The sequence below is a fragment of the Mobula birostris genome, chromosome 32 (assembly GCF_030028105.1).
Source record: "Mobula birostris isolate sMobBir1 chromosome 32, sMobBir1.hap1, whole genome shotgun sequence".
Lineage (NCBI taxonomy): Eukaryota > Metazoa > Chordata > Chondrichthyes > Myliobatiformes > Myliobatidae > Mobula > Mobula birostris.
In genome coordinates this window covers 13,922,612-13,948,634 of record NC_092401.1, presented here as the reverse complement: position 1 = coordinate 13,948,634, position 26,023 = coordinate 13,922,612, and the positions used below count along the sequence as shown (strand labels likewise).

The 26,023-nt window shown below is 44.1% G+C and overlaps 1 protein-coding gene across 2 annotated transcripts in view; it reads right to left on the bottom strand.

Moving 5' to 3' along the window:
• Positions 1–26,023, bottom strand: part of LOC140191110 (sterile alpha motif domain-containing protein 1-like) — a 90,357-nt gene that overhangs the window by 36,843 nt on the left and 27,491 nt on the right. For both annotated transcript variants that reach the window (XM_072248213.1, XM_072248212.1), the window contains exons 3-4: positions 7,560–7,645; positions 6,118–6,178 (exon numbers count right to left, since the gene is read on the bottom strand). In XM_072248213.1, coding sequence (XP_072104314.1) covers positions 6,118–6,178; positions 7,560–7,645 — 147 coding nt within the window. The remainder of the gene's footprint in view (positions 1–6,117; positions 6,179–7,559; positions 7,646–26,023) is intronic.

Below are 26,023 nucleotides of genomic sequence, written 5' to 3'. Positions count from 1 at the left end.
AATTTGTTCTGTACCTTACAATATTTACTTTATGCACTTTAGTTTGTTTATGCATGTGCAATTCATCTGTAGGTTTCATCCTTACTTTCATATGTGTGATAATGTGTTATGTGTACTATAGTGCTTCACACCCTGGTTTGGAGAAACATCTCGTTTGACGGTTAAATGACAATAAACTTGACTTGATTTTGGTCACCTGCCCTCATACCACCTTACCTGAGTCAGTTTGTTTAATATTCCTATGAAGCTCCTTGTTTTTCTTCCTTATGACGATGGCTCAGTAAGTTTAAACCACTGATATCGACATGGAACCGTGTTGCCTCTATAACAAATGCTACTCCATTTCAAACAGTAGTCCCAGAGATTTCAAACCAAGTGATTCAAATCCCTGTGTCGGGAGGTGTTTGTTGACCAGCAGCTTTCCCATCCCAGTGCAAATTTGTACCATATTGAAGGACAACTTATGCATCAATGGTTTTGGAAAACAAATTGAAATTGTTTCCATGGACTTAAGAATCAGTAGCCAGAGAAAGAGAATGATGGTACAAGAGGTAATTTTAAGGAGAGTACAGCACAGTAGAGGCCCCAAGGCCCATGATAATTTTCTTTTCTAATTATTTGGTGAACCTGTGGAACTCTCTAGACAGAGAGCAGACCAAGTTAAAAGCATTAAATTTGGAGCTGTAGCATCACACAGCACAGAAACAGGCCATTTGGCCCATCATATCCATGCCACCCATTGTAACTAGTTACACTTGCCCATTTACCTGTACTGGGTCGATGATCGATGCCTTGGTGATTCAAGTACTTGTCCTGAAGCTCTTTAAATGTTGTGGGAGTCTCTGCCTCCAGCTCCTCTTCAGGCAGCACGTTCCATACTCCAACCACTCTCTGGATGGGAAAAACTACCCCACCCTCCACCACCATCCTCCTAAACCTCCTTTCTTTTGAGAAGTCCCAACCATGGGAAAACAGTTTTTATTTTACTATCTACATACCTGCCTCATAATTTTATACAACTCCATTAGGTCTTGCATCAGCTCCCTCAGCTCCAGGGTAAACAAAGCTATCCTAATCAGCCCCTCCTTGTAACTGAGCTGCTCCAGTCCAGGCAACGTTCTGGCGAATCCCTCTGCAGCCTCTCCAGCACAGTATCACCCACGACAATCAGGACTGCACAAATTACCTCCAGTAACGGCCTAACCAAAGTCTTGGATCCCTGGAGGCGTTAAATATTGTTCTTGGAGCTGGAAGAACAGAGGAATTAGAGGAGAAAGCTTGAACAGGGTGCTGAGTTCAAAACGATCAGCCACGGACATACTAGATGGCAGGGCAGTCTCAGGGGGTTAAGTGCCTCTTACTTTTCCATGTTTCTACATAAAGATGTTGCTTATCTGTCACATGCATCGTCCTTCCAAAGCACACTGTAGATATCTGCAGCTGTAAAACTTCGCAGACATACAGACAACGCTTGGGAGATGGGATTAACTGGATGAGCAAATGGATTCCTTCTGTGCTGGACGTGCCAGAATTCCACCATGACTGAGAACTTGCAGGTTTAATTTAGAGTATGTGTGGCGGGAGCTGGCTTTACGCTGCACGATGCCAGAACTTCGACTGGAAACAGCAGCATGAAACTGAACCGCATCTTTACTCAATCAAAAGATAGTGCACAATTGGCCTCAGTTATGTTGTAGTTATAAAAGACATTAGTGAGACTGCACTTGAACTACTGTGTACAGTTTTGGCCACCCCGTTATCGGAAAGATTATTAAATTAGAAAGAGTGCAGAAAAGGTCAACCATGCTGTTGCCTGAACTTGGGGGCCTGAGTTACAAGGGGAGGTTGCACGGGCTAGGACTTTATTCCCTGGAACGCAAGAAATTGAAAGACATCTCATCAAGATATCTCATAGGGTACAACTCCACCAAGGATAGCCCCAAACCCGGCTGTCAAAGGGGGGGGGGTGCGGGGTAAGGGGTTAGCAACACCATCCCATAAAAACCCAGAGCTACAGAAATGACGACAGAAGCTCCCAAGCCCTCATCCCTGGGAGAAGGAGGGCTTTCGCCTAGAAGAGGCGTGAGGTTGTGTAGTGAAAGGAATGTGGAAGCCACAGGGGCAATCAACCTTCTATCATCCAGGACAACTTGAAAGACTGGCCCAGGACTGGGGACGCTGGTGAGCTGCTGTCGCTGGCCTATCCCCAGCTGGGGTGATGGGCTAATTACTACTTATAGAGGTAAGAGGGGCACTGACAGGGTGAAAACACATAGTCTTTTCCCCAAGGCGAGGGTGCTAAAAACAAGAGGAGACAGGTACAAGATCAGAGGCAAGAGATTTAAAAGGGAGATCAGGAGCAGCTTCTTCTCACAAAGGGTGGTTTGTATTTAGAATGAGCTGCGAGAAATAAAGATTGAGACAGGTACATTAGCAACATGATCTAGATAGGTACAAACATAGGAGAGGTTTAGTGGGCAGATGGGACTAGCTCTTTGGAGAATGCATTCAGTATGAATTTATCTGAAGGGCCTGTTTCCACGTTGAGGCTGTGAGACTGTTCCAGCTGCTCTGGGCTTCGCGTCTGCGAGGTCTGCGACGATTTGTCCCTGTGCGATGAACTGAGGCTGAGGTCGTGGGCCTGCTCTGTCTGCTACGGGCACTGTGTCTACGGACTCACTTTCCTTCTGAATGCTGTTGCTTGCTTTCATTGTCGGCATGATTTGAGTTGTTTTTTCTCTGCACATCGGGTCTTTCAAATTGTCCTGGATAACAGAAGGTTTGTCTTTTTTGAAAAAATAGGTTCTCTTGAGTTTCTTGTTTTGTGGCTGCCCGCAAACAGGTGAATCTCAGGGTTGTGTAAATTATACATTAAGACATTAAGTCTTGCGAGACCATGGATCTACGCCTGGAAAGTCTTCACTCTCCAGGGCGCAGGCCTGGGCAATGTTGTATGGAAGACCGGCAGTTGCCCATGCTGCAAATCTCCCCTCTCCACAACACCGATGTTGTCCAAGGGAAGGGCATTAGGACCCATACAGCTTGGCACCAGTGTCGCCGCAGAGCACTGTGTGATTAAGTGCCTTGCTCAAGGGCACAACACGCTGCCTCGGCTGGGGCTCGAACTCACGACCTTCAGATCGCTAGTCGAATGCCTTAACCACTTGGCCACATGCCCATAATTTGATAATAAATGTATTGTGAACTTTGTAGGACTCTACGATCTCCACTCATGGTTGACACTACCCTGCCCTTCTAGGAGACATTTGTGTGTCCACTGATATGGTATATTGGTTTTTGCTTCTGCTTTTGCCCTGGTAAGACTAAAGATTATGGGACGAAGATGCTATGTTCCCCAGCAAACCCAGAGCACGAGGTGGACTGAGGAGAAATAATCCATGCAACAATCCCAATCCAACTTGTATACAGGAACTAATGGTGGCTCGATGCTTTGAAAAGCCTCCCACAATGCCACATTATTCTATTATTCCATATACCCCAGTGGAGAGACATGGTAGTGTAGTGATTACTGTAACACCTGACATTGCCAGTGATTGGAAAATCGTGGTTCAACTCCCACCGCTGTTTGTAAGGAGCTTGTGCATTTTCCCTGTAGCCACGCAGGTTTCTTCTGGGTGCTCTACTTTCTCCCACACTTCAAAGACGTACAGGTTAGTGTTATTAAGTTGTGGGCATACTATGTTGGTGCCAGAAGCATGGTGATACTGTGGGGTGCCTCCAACACATCCTCGGACTGTGTTAGACATTGATACATTTGCTGTACGTTTCGATGTACGGTACATGTGACAAATAAAGCTTATCTTTTTTTCTTATCCTTCAAAAAATGGTTTCAGGTGGCAAAGTACAGTAGCTAGTCTAGGAGTCAAAGCCCTGTCCACAGAGACACAACCAGGCACAACAGAGTTGAACCAACATATGGACAAGCTGTGCAAGTACATTCTCCAGGAAGTGCAGGTCACAAGACTCTTGCCACCTTCAGCTTGCAACGTCGTCAGAGTGATAATATTCTATTCTATGTAGTTAGTGGTTAACTTGTCTGCAAATTAGACAAGAAAGTTTGACACTTATTTTGAAAACATTCCTCTGAAATGTAGGGAGCATTTTCCAAAATAGCGAGAGGCACTTTGTAGGGGTGTCAGTGTCGCATACTGCCTCAAATACCAAGCTGCGTGGATCAGCACTAAATATATTCAAGGGCAAAGTATAATTTTGAACACTGGATGTCAATAATGTGAAGATTAATTAAACCAGAGCAATGCCTGCTGGGAATGTAGGCTCTTATGAAAATATAGGAATTTGATTAAAATTGAGAACATCTCTTGCCCTTCTTCATGCCTACACTTTTGGGATTTGGATAGTTACCAAACTGAGGTAGAAAGCAGCCAAAGCCATAAGCGAGAGAAGAGAATGATATTTACAAGTTATCCTCAGTTCTGCACAAATTCAAATGAGATGCGAAAGCTATAGGTCAACTGGCACCTCCTGACAAAGGGATTTGAATAACTGCGTTTGAAATCTCTGGGGCCAATTCAACCCAATGACTACTGTTTGAAATGGAGTGACATTTGTTACGGAGACAACAAGGTCCTCTCAAAATCAGTGGTTTAAATTTAATGAGCCACCATTGTAGGAAAATAACAAGACACTTCACAGGATTATTAAACAGAGAATTGGCACTGAGCCAGTTAACTGACATTATGGGTAGGTGACCAAATGTTTCATCAAAAAAGGTAGATTTTAAGGAGAGTCTGAGATTACAGCACAGGAGGAGGCCACTGACATAGTTTACAAAGGGAATCTATACAGTCGGCTCTCCTTATCCGCGAGTTCCACATGCGCGAATTCAACCAACTTGCGAACCGAGAAAACCCAGAAGTACTCTTCCAGCACTTGTTGTTCGAACATGTACAGATTTTTTTTTTGTCATTATTCCCTAAACAATGCAGTATAACAACTATTTTACATGACATTTACATTGTATTAGGTATTATAGGTAATCTAGAGATGACAAAGTATACGGGAGGATTATCATGAATCGGGATCGAAAAAAAACTCGCAAGTTCTCTTACTAAGTAAGTCGGAACAGGTACATCTGGTATTATTTAGCGTCAGTTAGTCAAACATTTGTTTTAATATACAGTATATATTTTACCTTTCTATGCATATAAAACACTTAAGAAACGTATGTTTCAGCGCTGGGCTTGGGAACGAAAATTCCCAAGTTCGATCCAGTGACAGACTGCTCCCCAGTGCACTGTCCATCCCCGCCGGGTGGATGTGAAGGATCAAAAACCCAAAACCCAATAATTAAACCACTGCGTTGCTTAGTAATAATTGTAGCTTTCATCGGGGCAGGGATTTTCTCACTTTATCCTTTAAAATTGTTCTGATCGTTGACTGACTGTAGCCTAACACTTTTCCAATGACAATGGCGTTTCACCTCTTTCTGATCGCTTTATTATTTCCACTTTATTTTAAATCGCCATCGTGATTATATTCGTGAACAGAAACACTGCGGAGCTCTGCTGCCGGGTCCTAATGTCCAACGCATTGAGACAAGTTAAATAAGGTCCAGGGTTCCGCTGGGTCCTAAGGTCCACCGCATTAGGACAGGTTGAATAAGGGACTTGAGCATCCACGTTTTTTGGTATCCGCGAGGGGTCCCGGAACCAATCCCTCGCAGATAAGGAGGGCCGACTGTACTGTAATGTGCCAAATGTTATACTATGTTGGGTCAGTTTAATTAAGTGGCTCATCCCCATAAGAAAAAAACAGAAGGCAGTTCTCTACCCAGATAGATAAATAGAAAAGTCACCACATGCTCCCAACAGCAGTTCTGGGTCTAAGGATCACCAGTGTAATTGTTACATTCGTAAGATTATAGTACAGATCACTGACTGGTTATGTCACCTGATCCAAATGTGGCATTTCAAGGAGTGTGAGTGTTTAGGCCAGTGGCAAAGGGAAACAAGAGCAACCTCACAGAGAAATAATGGATAGGTTCAGGAGTAACAAGAGATGGAGAGGAGCAGATGCCTTCACCTTACTCACAAGAAACAATTCACCAGAGGTAGGATCATTTCAACTATGTCCTACCTTCACTGGTTTGGGATTCGAGCTGGTGGGAAGTCCTCTGATCATATGCAGCGCGGGGTCTCTGAAAAGGACAAATGTTTTTGTCAGAACAAAGCCCAAATCAGTCCCAGGCACATTCTCCTGAGAGAATCTGATGTGGGCACACATCATCTGATGGAATCCTTGCAAAATTCTCAACTCAGGAAGCCATTTGGTCCATTGTGTCTGATCTACCCTGCCTTAACACCACCTTCCCGCACTGGTCTGTTGCTCTGCAGGCTATAACACTAATAATCCTTGCCCAAATTCTGTTCAAATGTCACCAGTGTTCCAGGACCCCACTTCTTACTGAGTGAAGGACATACTGTCATTTCCTGCATCTCCCCTCAAATCTTTCCATGTTTGTTTATATTAACACCCTCTTTATTTATAACTCCTTTCTGTTAGGGAAAGGAGACAATTCTATTTACTCCAATACAATACACAAAATGCTGGAGGAACTCTAGATCAGGCAGAAGAGGAATAAACAGTCAATGTTTTGGTCAAGACCTTTCATCCGGATTGGAGAGGAAGTGGGTAGGTGCCAGGATAAGAAGGTGGGGGGGGGGGGGGGCGGCGGGATAAGGGAACGTGGACCAGCTGGCAGGTGATAGGCGAAGCTGGGTGAGGAGTAAGGGCGGGAATAGGAACGGGAACTAGAATTAAAATGAACGGCTGCTGGGAAATCCCACTTGTTGTGGCTTCATCCAGGTTTCTGGGGTTTATATATCTCCATTATGTGTTCCCTCAGTTCTCCCTTTTCCAAAGAAAACCAATGCAGCCTTTCCAAACTTTCTCCACATCCAGAACTCTCCAGTTCTGGCAACATCCTCGTACATCCCTTTTGCTCTCCCTCCGGTACAGTCAAACTTTTCCTGTAATGTGACTCGATCCGTACTCGTACGGAAGCTGCAGCCCAACCAGTCTACATTCTTATTTTGCAATGTGTTCATATGATGTAGAACACTGCCACTTCGACCCATCATTTCAATCCTGACTCACGGGGCGGGATGTTGGGAGATCAAAAGCTTTCTTGGAAAGTGAATAGAAGATCCATTGTTTGGGACAACCAGGGTGCCATTGCCCCAACTCCCTTCTTGGCAACCCTGCTGGGCCATCCAACGCCACGTCTCCCCCTCCTGTGCACTTGCAGCCCCTCCTTTTCCTGCACATCCATCAGGCAGCCTTCTCACACCAGCCAGGTACCCACCCCCCAACCTCTGCATTCCACCACCCCTTTACCCTCAACCTTGACCTGTCCTCCATGCCCGCCAGATGCGTTTGACCTTCACTAGCCCTGCCACTGCTAATCCCTCTCTTCAAATCATCTCAGTTGCCCCTTCCCCTGGAGGGGCAGAATCCGAAACAGCATGGAAAGGAGTGCTGGTAATTACACCCGCCCCCCCCCCCCCCAAGGTACTCACATCTTCCATACACTGGGGCAGTCCTGCCGTATCACAGACTACAGGCCCGAGCTGATCCAGTGTCTTCAGTTCAGCATCTTCCTCACCTGAAACAGGACACAGACCGGAACTGAAGTTAACAATTCAGTGCAAACTTGAATGGGTTTCATTGACTGTGAGCTCATTACAGATGATCCACACAGGGAATTCAAACAGAGTTGTAGCAGTCATTCATCTGTTTTCCATCTGCACTGTATTCTGTTTTGTGCGTTCATTATGGTAGTTAGTCAGGTGAGTCGAGCTGTGGTAAAAGCAAAGGGAATAAGTTACGTATTCGTGCTTTATTCTGGGCAGTTTAGCTCTGGGCGTCATATCTTTTGTTAACCGCTTAGTTAGCTTAATTATGTTTAATTACACTTCTTTGCAATGCATTAAGATTGTTTTACTAGTTGCTAATAAAGGGTCGAATACATTTCTTCAACTTTGTGGAACATTATTATTGGATTGACTAGAGAGCGCGCCACACAAGGATAACAACCCATGCTTAGTCGCCAGTAACGGCAATTGATTTATTAGAATTGGCTGCTACATTCTGTCAACAAAAGGTTTCGACAGTTACACCAAACAATTATTAGCATTTGGCAAAATTACAAGCATCAGAGCCAGCAGTAAGTAACAATCTCTTGTTATTTGGAATGGTCAACGCTGATCGTAAGCCCCAGTATTGTGGCATTTGTCAAAGAGTTCAGCGCTTGGCTCATTGAAATGCTGAACTACTTTGATCGTCGACATCGGAATTAAATACCGTTGTTTTGTCTGGTTCGCGCACTTTAAAAACAACATGAGTCAAGCTGGAAGCAGTGACCTTGAATTCAAGACTAAAAGAGAAATTAAACTTACTGGTAAAGATTCTGGTGACTAGAATTGACAGTTTTCAGTAGGACTATAATAAAATTGTTAAGAAGATTAAAGATTTAATTCTGTTAATTAAAAGTCTTTTACAAGACAAGTAAAATGTCTTGTGAGTGCAGTCTCATTTGGATGCATAAATAAACTGAAAGCTATGCGAATTGTCATGTACCCTGTGATGGGTTAAAGAACCAGCAGAGATGGAAAAAAAATGCAGATAAATCAAACAGGTTAGCAACGATCATAGATAAGTAAGTGTGGAAATAAATGAAAACCAAGCTTCTTCAAGTCTAGGGGTAAATAGATAGTCTTACGATGATGAGTAAAGTTCAGTTCAGTTTGTGGTATTGAATTGAGTAGTGATGAGAGAAAGGGGGAGAGGGGGAGAGGGGGAGGGAGGGAGAAGGGGAGAGGGGGGAGGGGGGAGAGAGGGAGAGATTTGAGTTTTCAGGTGAGCTGACACCGTCGATCTTCCGCTTGTCCTCCGAAATCCTTTTGAAGTCACTGACTGTGACCCCAACAAAGGGGACCGTTCTTCTGTGGTGGAATTATAAACCCAGGCGAGGGTTGGACACACAAACAACTCCCCACCGGTCACTCCCTTTTCACACTGTAAGAGCCACTGATCGATCCTCCAAAACCCACTTTTTCTGTGGGCACAACAAAGCTCATTCAGTGTCCAAAACCATGTGTCTGTAGGTCTAACAGCTGACCTATTTATCTCACCGTGCCGAATACTAGCTGTCCATCAAGCAGCTCCTCCCTTCCCCCTCTGTAAGTAACTTGGAAGCTGCCAGTGTCCTTGCAGAAATTGTAAACAAACTGTGAGCAGTCTTCGCTTCTCTCTCTCTTTTTAACAAGGTGTCTGGTGTTGAACACCTTTCTCTCTCTCTTTTCAAAAGCACAATTCATAGGGGTAATTCAGGACCCCGTCACAAAATATTGATTCTCTTATTAATACAGTCACAGCAGAGGCTGAACAATGGTTGAAGCAAACATGTGATGTTGAAGGTCAAATTGCTGGAGCAAATGAAAATAATTATAAAGCCACAAGGCATGCCTTGACTACGTATAAAGCTCCTGATTTTCAGGATGACATACACCCTGAAGACCGTGTGTCTAACATGCGCGCAGCAGGTTCTATTGCTAGCAGAGTGTCCCATGCATCTGATACCTCCTGGCATGCACTGAAGCAGAGGCTCATTTAGCCGAGTTAGGAACAAGGAACAAATTTGAAGGATAGACGTGCAATGGAAGAACAGGCGGAACACCTTCACAGAAAAATGGAGCAGCTTATGTTGCAGCCGAGATGGCCAGAGTGAAAGGGTTGAAGGCTTTAAGTGCTGTGGGTGCTAAAGGTGCTCCAGCGAGGCAGTTCTGTGGTGTGATTCTTATCTTGAGATGGCACAGAAAATCCAACATACTCAATGTCAACATGGATACATTTGTTCCTTAGATGTCTATGAGCCACGAGTTTGGGCCCCAAGGGGTAGTTCAGGGTGTTCACTCTCAGCCTGAATCAAGGAGTCAATAAGGTATGATTATGACTATGAGTCACTCTGAACATATGACATATCCAATTGCATAAGGTGCTTCTGAGGACGCTAATTTATAGTATGGGGACACTCATGTTTCATATGATAAAAGCTTAAAGAATGTGCTGGAGATCATAAGGACGCAAATGGAAATAATGAGCTCAGTGATGCAACAACAACAACGCATTGCATCTCTGCCTAAAGGAGAGATTCAAATCTTCAATGTGATTCATTGCAATATCATGCATTTATGAGAATAGCACTGAAGGCAAGACTGATGATTATGGTGACCACCTCCATTTCCTCATACAATCCACTTGATGTTACCCTAGAGAGCTTGTCAAAAGTTGCTAGCGAGACAGCCCAGAGGAAGGATATCTAAAGGCCAAAGCTTTACTACACGAACATTTTGGTGATGAACACCAGGGGTCCCCAACCTTTTTTGCACCGCGGACCAGTTTATTATTGACAATATTCTTGCGGACCAGCCGACCCCCGGGGGGAGGGTGGGTAGGGTTGCCAACGGACAAGAGTAGCAGTCAAATACGTTGTGTTTACCCCGAGAAAGACTACCATAACCATGAAGCCTTGCACGGGCACCCCTTGTGCGCATGCGTGTACGTGCTGATTTTTTTCCTACAAATCATTTCTAGCGATTCTGTTCAGGGCAGGGGTGTTAATCACAACCAGAATACAGGTGTTAAGTGGCTAATACACTCAATTTCATTTCTAAAAGGGTTTATCTAATGAATTTAATATTAAACACACAGCGCATATTTTCCTCGCATGAATATAGTGATAAGTCAATTATCAGGGGAGGACAGGGGAGCTTGAAGTAAGTGTTGAATGAACTTCCAGTAGAAGTGGTAGAGGCAGGTTCGATGCTGTCATTTAAAGTTAAATTGGATAGGTATATGGACAGGAAAGGAATGGAGGGTTATGGGCTGCATGCAGGTCGGTGTGACTAGGTAAGAGTAGCGTTCGGCATGGACTAGAAGGGCCGAGATGGCCGGTTTCCGTGCTGTAATTGTTATATGGTTATATAAGTCACTTATAAGTCAATAGCATCATAACATTTTAAGTAATGTTTGGATATTAAACACACACCACATATTTTCCCCGCATGAACATATAAAATCATTGCAACACACCGATATTGCTAAAATCATTGGGAGCCCTGGGCTTGTTTTCCTGCAACAAGACGGTGCCATCGAGTGGTGATGGGAGACAGCGATATTCGAGGGGGGTTCCTTGTGTCCAGTCTATTCCGCAATTTAGTTTTCGTTGCATTCATTACAGAGATATGTTGGAAATGGAAGCAACGTTTTCAGTGCTTTCGTGGCTACCTCAGGATATTGAGCCTTGACTTTGATCCAGAATGCCGGCAGAGATGTTATGTCATATATACTTTTCAGCCCGCCGTCATTTGCAAGCTCGAGGAGTTGATCTCCTTCCCGCGCTGACATGGATGATGCACGGGTAATGATCTCGCATGCGTAATGACATCGCATGCGTTCAAGCTCAATAGTGCGTGACAGGGAATGAGGAAAGGTGCAGCTGACTCATATCGCCAAATCATATTGTTTCCTTGCGGCCCGGTAGCGCATGCTTTGCGGTCCGGTGGTTGGGGACCGCTGTCATAAAGAAGCTGCCCCATAAGCTCAGGGAAAAATAGAGATTGAGGGTCTGCAAATGGCAAGAAAATGTAAGTAACCTTATGGTTGTGCCTGATATTGATGATTTTATTGAAAGACAAGTAAAGGTTGTTACCCACCCAGTGTTTGGGAATATAGGTGATCCTACATTGCTGGCACTAAGCAAAGGTATGAACAACATTAAGTCACTAGTTCATTCTAAAGCAGCTTTGCCACGATTGTGGAAAGTGAAGCTGAAACTGAGCCTGGAACTAGTGAAAAGGGTGCAGATTTAAAACAAGCCATAAAGGAATCAAACACAGCAGCCAGCAACACCCTGGTATGTAATGGCTATGCGGAGGCTGGTGATCATGACTGTAATCTTCCTATAATTCCAGTTCCGGTGAAGTCTAAGATGGGTAACAAGACAGGGATTACTTATGCTTTCCTCGATCAAGGAAGTACTGCAGTGTTCTGTATAGTGAGCCTCATGAACAAGCTCAGCCTGACAGAAAAAGGAACACACGTGCAAGAGAAGGTTGTGAGTAGCTACGTCGTTTCAGGACTGGAAGTGGTTGGCTTAGATGGTGTGAGCTGCCCAACATTTTACGCAGGAACATATGCCTTTCCACAGAGGGGATATTCCTCATCAGAGGGATCTCCAGGAACAGTCTCACCTGAAGCATATTCATTTGCCGGAGTTTGATTCAGAAATTGATCCGCTGATAGGGATGAATGTGCCTAAAAGCATTAGAGCTTTAGCTGTCCTGGGCTCATCATATAAATATAATTGCAAAGAAAGCAGAACAGCACCTCTACTTCCTCAGGAGTCTGTGGAGATTCAACATCATCGAAAACCTTAACAAACTTCTAGAGATGTGTAGTGGAAAGTGCACCGTTTGGCTGCGTTCCGGCCTGGATTGGGAGCACCGATGCTTTTGAGTGGAAAATCCTACAAAGGGTAGCGGCCCAGTACGTCACGGGTAAAACCCTCCCAACCATCGAACACATCGACATGAAATGCTGCCATAAAAAGGCAGATCCTCACCACCCAGACCACGCTCCTTTTTTGCTGCTGCCACCAGGCAGAAGGTACAAGAGCCTCAGGACTCGCACCATCAGGTTAAACAACAACACTTACTACTTCTCAACCATCAGGCTCTTGAACAAAACGGGTAACTACACTCATTCTATCTCTGGTGTTCCCACAACCGGTGGTCTCACTTTAAGGAGTCTTTGCCTTGTTACCTCATGCTCTCATTGTTTAATTTATATCTGCATTTGCACAATTTGTTGTTCACTGATCCTGTTTACAGCTACTGTTCTACCAATTTGCTAAGGATTCCCCCAGGAAAAAGAATCTCAGGGTTGTATGGGGTGACGTGTATGTACTCTGATAATAAATTTTCCTTTGAGCCACTGCCAGTGACTTGCAGGGTTGATGATACAATCAGAACGATGTTGGGTCGGTCTGTGAATGGACCATGGAAAGGAGACCACGGTGACTGGCGAGATTGCGCACAGTCCGAGCTGACAGTGAACAGGATTTCAGTTTTGAACTTGGATGGGCTTTGGAAGCAGCAATTCAAAACAGATTTCCATGAATGCAGTTGGGAGGAGCAACCTGGGTTTGTCGGGAGAAGATCACAATCCGGGACAGAAAGAGGACATTTGTGTGAATGTTTAAGATTTCATGTCTCCTGCGTTTTGTAGCACCTAGCTGTAATTATTGGTGATGGCCTCAGTCATTCAGGGTTGACCATGGTTGGCTAGATATGCAAGCCTGTGTGGTACGATATGGAGAGCAAGCCGTTGCCCATGTAGCAAGCTTCCCCACGCCACACATCTGATGAACCCAAAGGAACGGCAGAGACTGATACAATTTGGTACCAGCAGCACTGCAGGAATTGTCAGTCACTATTGAGCTGAATATACGATTGCCTTAGGGACTGGAATGTGGGAGCCATGCATCTGCTTTCTATCTGAATTGTATTCTGTGTTGTGCGTTTGTTATGTTTAACATGGTAACCAGACAGCTGAGTGGGGAGTGGTAAAAATGAAGGAAAAAAGTTACATATTAGTGCTTTGCTCTGGGCGGTTTGGTTCTGGACACCACTGGGTGTCATGTCTTTTGTTGACTGCTTAATTATGCTTAATTACATTTAATTACGGTTAAATGCATCACATCAAGATTGTTTGTTTTGCTAGTTGCTAATAAAAGATTGAATACATTTTTTCCGATTTTGTGGAATATTATTACTGGACTGATTGGAGGCCGCATCACAGAAGAACAACAGCCCAGAGCTAGGCTGCCAACAGTAGCACTTGACTTGTTAGAATTGGCTGCTACAAGAGTCACTTTGAGAGCTTGGGACTATTGGCGATAAGTAGATCAGCCTCAAGTTCAACAGCACACTGTTCAGTCACACAGAAGGATCAGAGTGACACAGAGGCACAGTTCCAGGGACCCAGGTTCAAATCTGACCTCCAGTGCTGTCTGTACAGACTCGGCACATTGTCCATGAAGCCATGCCAGATTTCCTCTGACGTCCCACAGACGTGCAAATTGGGAGGCTCAATGGCTCTGTAAATTATTCTTATGCTTAAGTGAGTGATAGAATGTGCAGAGTTGATGGCAAGGTTGGGAAGAGTAAAATAGGATTAATGTAAATGGGTAATTGATGGTTGCTATGGTTTCAGTGGGCTGAAGGGTCTGTTTCTTTGCTGTAACAGTCCATTGATTCTGCACAGTCTACATCTAAAATGTAAGATTTTTCTTATTAAATGCACCTCATATGGAGTAATTGAGACAAATACCACAGCTACATTTAACAAAGTGCAGTACAGAGCAGGAACACGTCCTTCAACCCATGGTGCCTGCGCTGAACACAAAGCCAAATTAAACTAAATCCCTTCTGTCTGCATGGGATCTACATTCTTCCATCTCTATGTGTGTCGAACAGCTTCTTAAACACCACTATCGTACACGCTCCCCTGTTCCAGGCACTAACCCCTCCATGAAAAGCAATTACCTCACGGACTAAAGCTTTGTTCCTCTCACTTAAGTGCACAGCCTCTGGTATTTGACATTTCTACCCTGAGGATTTAAGGGGAAAGAAGGTGGATATTCTCAAGAGGGCAGGGTGGAAGGATATGTAGGAATACAGCATCCACCTGCTCAACGGCACCTCCAAAACCCTGACCTCTACAGGAATAGCCCTACCAGGCTTCACTGCCAATTATCATCATAGGGTCATAAAAAATACAGCAGAGAAACGTGCCCTTTGGCCCATCTAGTCTATTCTAAACCATTTAAACTGCTTACTCCCATCATCCTCCATACCCCTACCATCCATGTACCTACCCAAACTTCTCTCAAACGTTGAAATTAAGCTTGCATGCTCCACTCGTGCTGGCAGCTCGTTCCACACTCTTACGACCCTCAGACTGAAGAAGTTTCCTCTCATGTTCTCCTTATAGTTTGCACCTTTCACCCTTAACCCATGACCTCTGGTTGTAGTCCCAGCCAACCTCGGCGGAAAAATGCCTGCTTACGCTAACCCAATCTATGTGCCTCATAATTTTATATACTTTTTTATCAAATCTCCTCTCAATCTTCTACAGTCCAAGGACGAAAACCCTAACCTATTCAATCTTTCGTTATAACTCAGGTCCTCCAGCAACAACTTTGTAAATGTTCTCTGTACTTTTTCAACCTTATTTACAGTTTTCCTGTAGGTAGGTGACCAAAACTGCACACAATACTCCAGATCTGGCCTCGCCAACATCCTATACAACTTCAGCACAACATCCTATCCTCTGTACTCAATACTTTGATTTGTCCATCTTAACTGCCCCTTGAGGTGGTGCCCCTTGGCAGTGGATACAGGAGTTGCAAATTTTAGTACAGCATTAACAAAGGAACAGTTGTACACTTCCTGCAGGATGGTGAGTGAAGTTGATGGGAGCATAGAACGTGGAGCATAGGACATAGAAATTTACAGCACGTTCCAGGCCCTTCGGCCCACAATGTTGTGCTGACCATGTAACCAACTCTAGAAACTGCCTAGAATTTCCCTACCGCATAGCCCTCTATTTTTCTGAGCTCCATGTACCTATCTAAGAGGCTCTTAAAAGACCCTATTGTATCCGCTTTCACCACCACCGCCAGCAGTGCATTCCACGCACCCACCACCCTCTGTGTCAAAAACTTACCCCTGACATCCTCACAGTACCTATTTCCAAGCACCTTAAAACTATGCCCCCTCGTGTTAGCCATTTCAGCTCTGGGAAAAAACCTCTGGCTATGGGCCAGATGGCCTAATTCTGCTCCTATGTCTTATGGTCTTATTCACATGATCAATGTCTCTCATCATCTTATACACCTCTATCAGGTCACCTCTCATCCTCCGTTGGCTCCAAGGAGAAAAGACCGAGTTCACTCAACCTATTCTCATAAGGTACACCCTCCAATCCAGGCAACATCCTTGTAAATCTCATCTGCACTCTCTCTATAGTACACACATCCTTCCTGTAGTGAGGTGAGCAGAACTGAACACAGTACTCTAACTGGGGTCTGATCAAGGTCTTATATAGCTGTAACATTGCCTCACAGCTCTTGAACTCAATCCCATGAATGCCAACACACCATACGCCTTCTTAACAACACTGTCAACCTGCACAGCAGCTATCGACACAGACCCCAAGATCTCTCAGATCCTCCACACTGCCAAGAGTCTTACCATTTATATTATATTCTGTCTTCAAATTGGACTTTACACTTATCTGGGTTGAAGTCCATCTGCCACTTCTCAGCCCAGTTCTGCATCCTATCGATGTCCTGCTGTAACCTCTGATAACCCTCCAGACTATCCATAACACCCCCAACCTTTGTGTCATCAGCAAACTGACTTACCCACCCTTCTACTTCCTCACGCAAACAACAGAAATTCTGCAGATGCTGGAAATTCAAGCAACACACATCAAAGTTGCTGGTGAACGCAGCAGGCCAGGCAGCATCTCTAGGAAGAGGTGCAGTACTGACGAAGGGTCTCGGCTTGAAACGTCGACTGCACCTCTCCTAGAGATTCTGCCTGGCCTGCTGTGTTCACCAGCAACTTAGATGTGTGTTGCTTCTACTTCTTCATCCAGGTCATTTATGAAAATCATAAAGAAGATGGGTTCCTGAACAGATCCCTGCAGAACACTGCTGGCCATTGTCCTCCATGCAGAATCCGAACCATCTAATTCGTATTTGTTAATATTTATGTAACACAGACACAATGATGGAGGGACTCAGCAGGCCAGACAGCATTTATGGAAAAGAATAAACAGTCGATGTTTCGGGAATCAGAACTCGTGATCAAAGGTCTCGGCCCGAAACATCAACTGTTTACACTTGCCCATAGATACTGCTTGGCCTGCTGAGCTCCTCCAGAATCTTGAATGTGTTACTTCGATTTCCAGCATCTGCAGATCTTCTTGCTTTTCCAAATATTTATGTACTTTCTTTAGTAGCTACGTATAAACTTGCTTGTCACAGAGTCCAGATCCACGCACAGCATTCCAAGCATGCTCTAACTAAACTCCGGCGCTTAATTAAAATAATCGTTATCCCAAGCTTGGATTTGCATTTTTCTGGCTTTGTTCATTTGCACAGCTAATTTGCATGAGAGCACTGGTGTAATCAAAAACTGCTAGTAGGCTTTTCATTACACCTCCTATTCATTACATGTAAATTAGGCAATATATGGCAACATATTTGACTTTTTTTTGGACCTATGAATGTATTTCCTCTACCCCAGTGGAACTTCATTTCCCAAGTAGTAAGCGAACTACCTAAGAAAAGGTACCCCTGAGAAAATTAGCTCTGACACAAGACACTGCAAATGCTGGTAGCTGAAGCAATCGTCAAGTTGCTGAAGAAATGAAGTGGCATCTGTGGGGGGGGGGGGGGAATTAATTTTAATTATTGTATTTAAAGATACTTCATGATAACTGGCCCTTCTGGCCCAACAAGTCCAGGCTGCCCACTACCCATGTGAACAGTTAATCTACCTGTACTCCTTTGAAAAGCAGGGAGCACCCAGTGAAAACGCACACTGTTACAGGGAGAATGTACTAACTTATTACAGAAGAAAGCCCTTAACTCCGAGTGGAGTCATTGGGATGCCATCATGAGGGCTTTTTTTTTTTTAGCAGGTTTTCTTATTTTTACGAGGTCGAGCTGCTAGCTCGACGCTCAACCCAGCACAGATGGAAAGCGTGCAAGGGAGCCGGCTGGATTTGAACTCGGGAGCCTTCGCTCCGAAGTCAGGCGCTGATGCCACTACGCCACCAGCCGGCTGACTTGTTACAGGCAGCAGTGGGAAAACATCTAGGTTTCACGCTGAAACGCTGCATGAACGAAAACAAGGATTTCCTCCCCCTCAACACCCACAGATGGTGCTTGACCTGATGAGTTCCTACAGCAGGTCGTTCATTGCTCCATCTCGGCTCTGCGCTGAACTGAAGCTGAGGCTGAGGCTGAGGCCTGCTTTGTGTTGATGGACTCACTTTTGTTCTGAATGCTGTTTGCTTACTTTCATTGCTTGCACAATTTGCTTCTTTTCTTTCTGCACATTGGGTGTTTGACTTACTTTGTTTTTTATGGGCTCTTATGGGTTTCGTTGTTTCATGACTGGCTGTAAGGAGACAGGTCTCAAAGCTGTATAACATAGTTATAGTTTGATGAAGTGCTGCGTAAACCTAGGTTCAAAACAATGCAAACAGGTCCAATGTTGATGAGGAGAAGACTGTTACTGATGTGAGTAATAGAGAAATATACCAAATATACTGAACTGATTCAGGGTATTTAAGGTAGCCGTGTCTATTGGGGGAGGAGGTAACCAGGGTCGTGGAGTCTTACACTGTTTGGAATTAGAGCAGGCGTGGAAGTACGGGTAACTGAAATGAAACCGGAACTTAGTCCATAACATTATTTTTGAAAACACAGGTTTTTTGATGGTGCATTTTCATTTAAAGTACCAATCTAAAGAGGTGCCATCTTCACAACCTCACAGAATCCCAAAGCATCTCTCAAAGGACCTTTAAAGAACACTCTATAAAAAAAGCACGCAAGGACAGATAAATAGCAATGATATAAAAACTTTTCCTCTCCAGACAGGCATCCAATAAGTAATTGATCTGTTTTAGTGAGGTCAACTAAGGGATAAATATTGCTTAGGAGCCTGCACAGAACCTGAGCGTGCCCTGCGATTCAATGTGCATGTCCCATCTCAAAGCTACATCCCCATCCAGGCTCAGAGTAACTGGATGTTAAATTTATATTTAGAAAAAAAATGCCAAGTGGAAAACTTTAAAACCCAGGTTTCAAGGATGAACACACACCAGTCTCATCGAGGGGCCAGTGGTGGGAAGAGTGAGCAGCCTCAAGTTCCTGGGCAGCATTGTCTCAGAGATCTGCTCTGGGCTTCACGAAGAAGACATGCTAGCAGTTGAACTTCATCAGGAGCTTCGGGAGATTTGGTAGGTCACCCATGATCCTTACAAACTTCTGCAAAGGTACAGTGGAGACATTCTAACTCGCTGCATCACAGCCTGATATGGAGACTCTTTGGCCAGCGTCACAAGAGGCTGCACAGAGTTGTAGATTTAGTCAGCTCCATTATGAGCCCAACCCTCCCCAACAGTGAAGCCCTCCTGAAGAGGTGGTGCCTTGAGAAGGAGGCATTTGACATTGAGGACCCACACCTTGTTACTATCATCAGGGAGGACATTCAGTAGTCTGAAGACTCATTTTAGAAACAGCTTCTTCCCCTCCACTATTACATTTCCCAATGGTCCATGAATTCATGAACTGTACCCCCTTATTCCTACCTTTCACTATTATTTTCACAATGTATATGTCTTTGCACTGTACTACTGTACAGCAAATCTCACGTCATACAAGTCAGTAATCTGATCTGATCCTGCCCGGAAATGGTCTGAAATACACGCTGTCCTTCAGTAATAAAAGGGTTCCATTTCTACAGGAGTCCTAAACGCAATTTTATCCGCAACTCAGAAATATTGTTCGACAGGGTAAACGCACACTTCCACGTCTCCTCAGTAGTCTGCTGAAAGGCACCAAAATGCAGACCTGACTGATGAGAGAAAGACAGAAAGGAAACCAGTTCTGTTCATAGGAATGAATTTATGTTCGAACCTTTGAAATTTATAATATTATAGGAGGCTTAATCGTATCTGTGACCATCTGTAAATCACAGGGACAGCCCACATAGCAAAACACAGACAAGGGCTGATGCACAGATCTAGCTTTCTAGTTCACACTGTGGTAGGTCCGTGACACTGGTTCACCCAAACACCTGTTACTCCACACTCTGAGTCCTATATCTGCAGCTTAAATAATGTTTTGTAAGACCGTTTTAGCAGATTGAGAGGCAAGCTGCTGATTTCAATAATAGCTTTTATAAACAGGGAAGAAAGTGCTATTAATTTTACTGTTAAAACCCTAGGTATATTTTTTGAAGATTGATTAAACTAATTTGCTAATTCAGATTTTTCTGTTGCAAGTTGAAGTCTTTACAGATGCAAAGAGGATTTCATTTAGCATGACCATTCCGTGGGTCTGTTTGCTGACCTGGGGTTAGTGCGGGTCTGCCTCAGAGCCCCCACTTCATGATGATCCAGTGTCAGACTGGGTTCTCACTCCAGATCTGGGAGCAGCTGCATCACATGGATGCTCTCACTGTACTTTAACTGGGGTGTAGAACATAGCACAGTACAGTCTCTTTGCCCTACAATGCTGTGCCAACCCAGTGTTCAATATAAGCCTTCCCTCCTTTCTTCACAGCCCATAGGTCCCATTCTTCTTATGACCATGTGAATATCTAAGAATCTTTCAAACGTCCACCACCACCCATGACAGCGCATTCCAGGCACCCACCACTCTCTGCGTAAAAGACAACTACCTCCGACCACCCCCTTAAACCTTCCTTCACTCACCTTAAATGGACTTCCAATGGAAAAAAAGTTTCTGGTTGCCCACCGTCTCAAAATCTTCTACTCACTGCTATGGGCGGAAGTACCCACTTGCTTCAAAAGGGCAACAATTATACCAGTGCCTAAGAAGAATAATGTGGGCTGCCTTAATGACTATCACCCGGTAGCACTCACATCTACAGTGATGAAATGCTTTGAGAGGTCAGTCATGGCTAGACTGAACTCCTGCCTCAGCAAGGACCTGGCCTATTGCAATTTGCCTACCGCCACAATAGATCAATAGTAGATGCAATCTCAATGGCTCTTCATGTGGCCTTAGACTACCTGGACAAAACAAACACCTATGTCAGGATGCTGTTCATCGATTATAGCTAAGCATTTACTATCATCAGTCCCACAATCCTGATTGAGAAGTTACAGAACCTGGGCCTCTGTATCTCCATCTTCAACTGGATCCTTGACTTCAAAACCAGAGAACCACAATCTGTGTGGTTTGGTGATAATATCTCCTCCTTGCTGACGATCAACACTGGTGTACCTCAGGGGTGTGTGCTTAGCCCACTGCTCTACTCTCTATATACATATGACTGTGTAGCTAAGCATAGCTCAAATACTATCTATAAATTTGCTGATGATAGAACCATTGTTGGCAGAATCGTGATGAGTATGCATACAGGAGCGAGGTACGTCGACTAGTGGAATAGTGTTGCAGCAACAACCTGGCACTCAACGTCAGTAAAATGAAAGAGCTGATTGTGAACTTCAGGAAGGGTAAGACGAAGGAACACATACCAACCCTCATAGAGGGATCAGAAGTGGAGAGAGTGAGCAGTTTCAAGTTCCTGGGTGTCAAGATCTTTGAGGACCTAACCTGGTCCCAACATATCGATGTAGCTATAAACATAGTCATACTTTATTGATCCGGGGGAAACTGGTTTTCGTTACAGTTGCACCATAAATAATAAATAGTCATAGAACCATAAATAGTTAAATAGTAATATGTAAATTATGCCTGTAAATTATGAAATAAGTCCAGGACCGGCCTATCGGCACAGGGTGTCTGACCCTCCAAGGGAGGAGTTGTAAAGTTTGATGGCCACAGGCAGGAATGACTTCCTATGACGCTCAGTGTTGCATCTTGGAGGAATGAGTCTCTGGCTGAATGTACTCCTGTACCCACTCAGTACATTATGTAGTGGATGGGAGACATTGACCAAGATGGCATGCAACTTGGACAGCATCCTCTTTTCAGACACCACCGTCAGAGAGTCCAGTTCCATCCCCACAACATCACTGGCCTTACGAATAAGTTTGTTGATTCTGTTGGTGTCTGCTACCCTCAGCCTGCTGCCCCAGCACACAACAGCAAACATGATAGCACTGGCCACTAAACTAAAGAAGGCAAGACAGCAACTATACTTCATTGGGAGTTTGAAGAGATTTGGTATGTCAACAAAAACACTCAAAAACTTCTATAGATGTACCGTGGAGAGTGAGAGCATTCTGACAGGCTGCATCACTATCTGGTATGGGGGTGGGGAGCTACAGCATAGGACCAAAAGAAGTTGCAGATGGTTGTAAATTTAGTTGGCTCCATTTTGGGTACTAGGAGTACTAGCCTACAAAGTTCCCAGGACATCTTCAAGGAGCAGTGTCTCAGAAAGGCAGCGTCCATTATTAAGGACCTCCAGCACCCAGGGCATGCCCTTTTCTCACTGTTACCATCAGGTAGGAGGTACAGAAGCCTGAAGGCACACACTCAGCGATTCAGGAACAGCTTCTTCCCCTCTGCCATCCGATTCCTAAATGGACATTGAACCAGTGAACACTACCTCACTTTCTTAATATATATTATTTCTGTTTTTTGCACGATTTTTAATCTATTCAAAATATGCATACTGTAATTGATTTACTTATTTATTATATTATATTTACTTCTTCTTCTATATTATGTATTGCATTGAACTGCTGCTGCTCAGTTAACAAATTTCACCTCACATACCGGTGATAAAAAAACCTGATTCTCATGTCACCTCACATCCTTTGCTCCCAAGAGAAAAACCCAAACTCACTCAAGTTTCCCTCATGAGACATACGTTTTCTAATCTAGGCAGCACTTTGGTAAATCTGCTCTGCATTCTCTCTGAAGCTTCCACAACCTTCCTGTATTTGAGGCGAACAAAAATGAATACAATACTCAAAGTGTGGTCTAACCGGAGTTTTGTAGAGCTGCAACATTGTCCAGCGGCTCTTCAATTCCAGCCCCCACCCACCCCCCACAACTACTGAAGACCAACACAACATACACCTTCTTAGCCACCCTATCAACTTGTGTGGCGATTTTGAGAGACCTCCGTGCTTGGACATGAAGATCCCCGTTTCCCCCAAACTGCTAAACCTGTAACTCTGCCTTCAAGTTTGATCTTCCAAAATTTATCTCTTCACACTTCTCCAGATTGAATTCCATCTGCCACTTCTCCACCCAAATCTGCATCCCATCGATATCCCATAGTAATCTACACCATCCTTCTACACTATCCACAACACCTCCAACTTTCATGTTATCTGCAATTCTACCGACCCACCTTTTCACTTCCTCGTCCAAGACATTTATAAAAGTCACAAAAAGCAGGGGTTCCAGACCCAATCCCTATGGAACACCACTGGTCACCGACCTCCAGGCACAACATGCTCCGTCTTCTAACACCCTCTGCCTTCTGTGGGCAGCCCAATTCTGAATCTATATTGTCAAGACTCCCTGGATCCCATTGCCTCATGGCTTTCTGGGTGACAGGAACCTTATCAAACACTTTAGTAAAATCGATATACATCCAACGCTCTACCTTCATCGATTTATTTCGAGAAAGTCAATCAGACATGTGAAGTAGGACCTGGCCACAGAAAGCCATGCTGATTATCCCCAATATCTAAAATTTGGATTTTTATCTTTTTATTGAAGAACCACATTCAAATGCTCACAAACCCTGTCTCTGATAATCCTCTCCAATAGTTTGCCCACCAATGACATAAGACTCTGGACCAACATCACATCCTTGTTTTTACATTCTAGACCTCTTGAAATAAATGCTAACAATGCAGCTGCCTTCCTCACCACAGACGCAACCTGCAAATTAACCTTTAGGCAAGATTATCCCTATTCTCTTTCTTAAACAAAGTAATAAGATTTACCACCCTCCAATTCTCTGGTGCCTCTCTTGTGACCCGGGAGGATGCAAAGTTCTTCGTCAATGCCTCAGCAATCTCCTCCCTTGCTTCCCATAGTAACCTGAGGTATATCCTGTCCATTCCCAGGGAATTATCTGTCCTAATGTATTTCAGAAATTCCAACAATATGTCTTTCTTAATCTCAACATGTTCCAACAAATTAGCCTGTTCTATGCTAATCTCACATTCATCAAGGTCCCTCTCCCTGCAAACATCAAAGCAAAGTATTCATTAAGGACTTCCCCTACCTCCTCTACCTCTAAGCATACAATATCATAAGATCATGAGATATAGGAGCAGAATTAGGCCATTTGGCCCATCGAGTCTGCTCCACCATTTCATCATGGCTGATCGAATTTTCCTGTCAGCCCCAATCTCCTGCCTTCTCCCTGAATCCCTTTATGCCCTGACCAATCGAGAATCTATCGACCTCTACCTTAAACATATATAAAGACTTGGCCTCCACAGCTGCCTGTGGCAAAGAATTCCACAGATTCACCACTCTCTGGCTAAAGAAATTCCTCCTTATCTCTGTTCTAAAAGGACACACCTCAATTCTGAGGCTGTGTCCTCTGGTCTTAAGACTCTGCCACCACAGGAAACATCCTCTCCACATCCACTCCTTCAAGGGCTTTCACTATTCGATAGGTTTCAATGAGGTCACCCCTCATTCTTCCGAATTCTAGTGAATGCAGGCCCAGAGCCATCAAATGCTCTTCATACGACAAGCTGTTCAATCCAGGAATTATTTTTGTGAACCACCTTTGAATCCTCTCCAGTTCCAGCACATCCTTTCTCAGATAAGGGGCCCAAACCTGCTCTAAGTGAGGCCTCACCAGTGCTTTATAAAGTCTCAACATCACATCCTTGTTTTTACATTCTAGACCTCTTGAAATAAATGCTAACAATGCAGCTGCCTTCCTCACCACAGACGCAACCTGCAAATTAACCTTTAGGCAATCTTGCACAGGCGCTCCCAAGTCCCTCTGCACCTCAGTTTTTTTGTATTTTCTCTCTATTTAGAAAATAGCCAACCCTTTCATTTCTTCGACCAAAGTGCATGACCATACAATGTATTCTATCTGCCCACTCTCCGAATCTGGTTAAGTCCCTCCACCTATCTTCATATCGACTGCAGACTTTGCAACAAAGCCGTCATTTCCAACATCCAAATCATTGACATATAACATAAAAAGAATCAGTCTTAACACAGACCCCCGTGGAACACCACTAGTTACCGGTAGCCAGTCAGAAAAGGATCCCTTTCTTCCCACTCTTTGCCTCCTGCCAATCAGCCACTGCTTTATCCATGCTGGAATTTCTCCTATAATACCATAGGCTCTTAGCTTGTTAAACAGCCTCATGTGTGGCACCTTGTCAAAGGCCTTCTGAAAATCAAAGTACAGAACATTAACCGATCTTCCTTTGTCTATCCAGCTTGTTACTTCTTCAAAGAATTCCAACAGATTTGTCAGGCAAGACTCTCCCCTGAGGAAACCATGCTGACTATGGCCTAGTTTATCATGTACCTCCAAGTACCCTGGGACCTCATCCTTAATAATCAAATCCAGCATCTTCTCAACCACTGAGGTCAAACCAACTGGCTTATAGTTTCCCTACTTCTGCTTCTCTCCCTTCTTGAAGAGTGGAGTGACATTTGCAATTTTCCAGTCTTCTGGAACCATTCCAGAATATACTGATTCTTGAAAGATCATTACTAGTACCTCCACGATCTCTTCAGCCGCTTCTTTCAGAACCCTGGTGTGTACACCATCTGATCCAGGTGACTTATCTATCTTCAGACCTTTCAGTTTCCCAATTACCATCTCTCTAGTTATGGTAACTTCACACTTCTCCTGACACCTGGAATTCCACCACACTGCTAGTGTTTTCCACAGCGAAGACTGATGCAAAATACTTATTCAGTTCGTCCGCCACTTCATTTCCCCCTTTACCTCTCCAGCATCATTTTCCAGCTGTCCAATATCCATTCTCACCTCCCTTTTACTCTTTATGTATCTATAAAAATGTCAGGTAGGCTCTTTAATACTATTGGCTAGCTTATTTTCGGATTCCATCTTCAGCTTCTTAATGATTGTTTAGTTGCCTTCTGTTGGTTTTTAAAAGCTTCCCATCCTCTAACTTCCCATTAGTCTTTGATATGTTACAGGGTTCCATG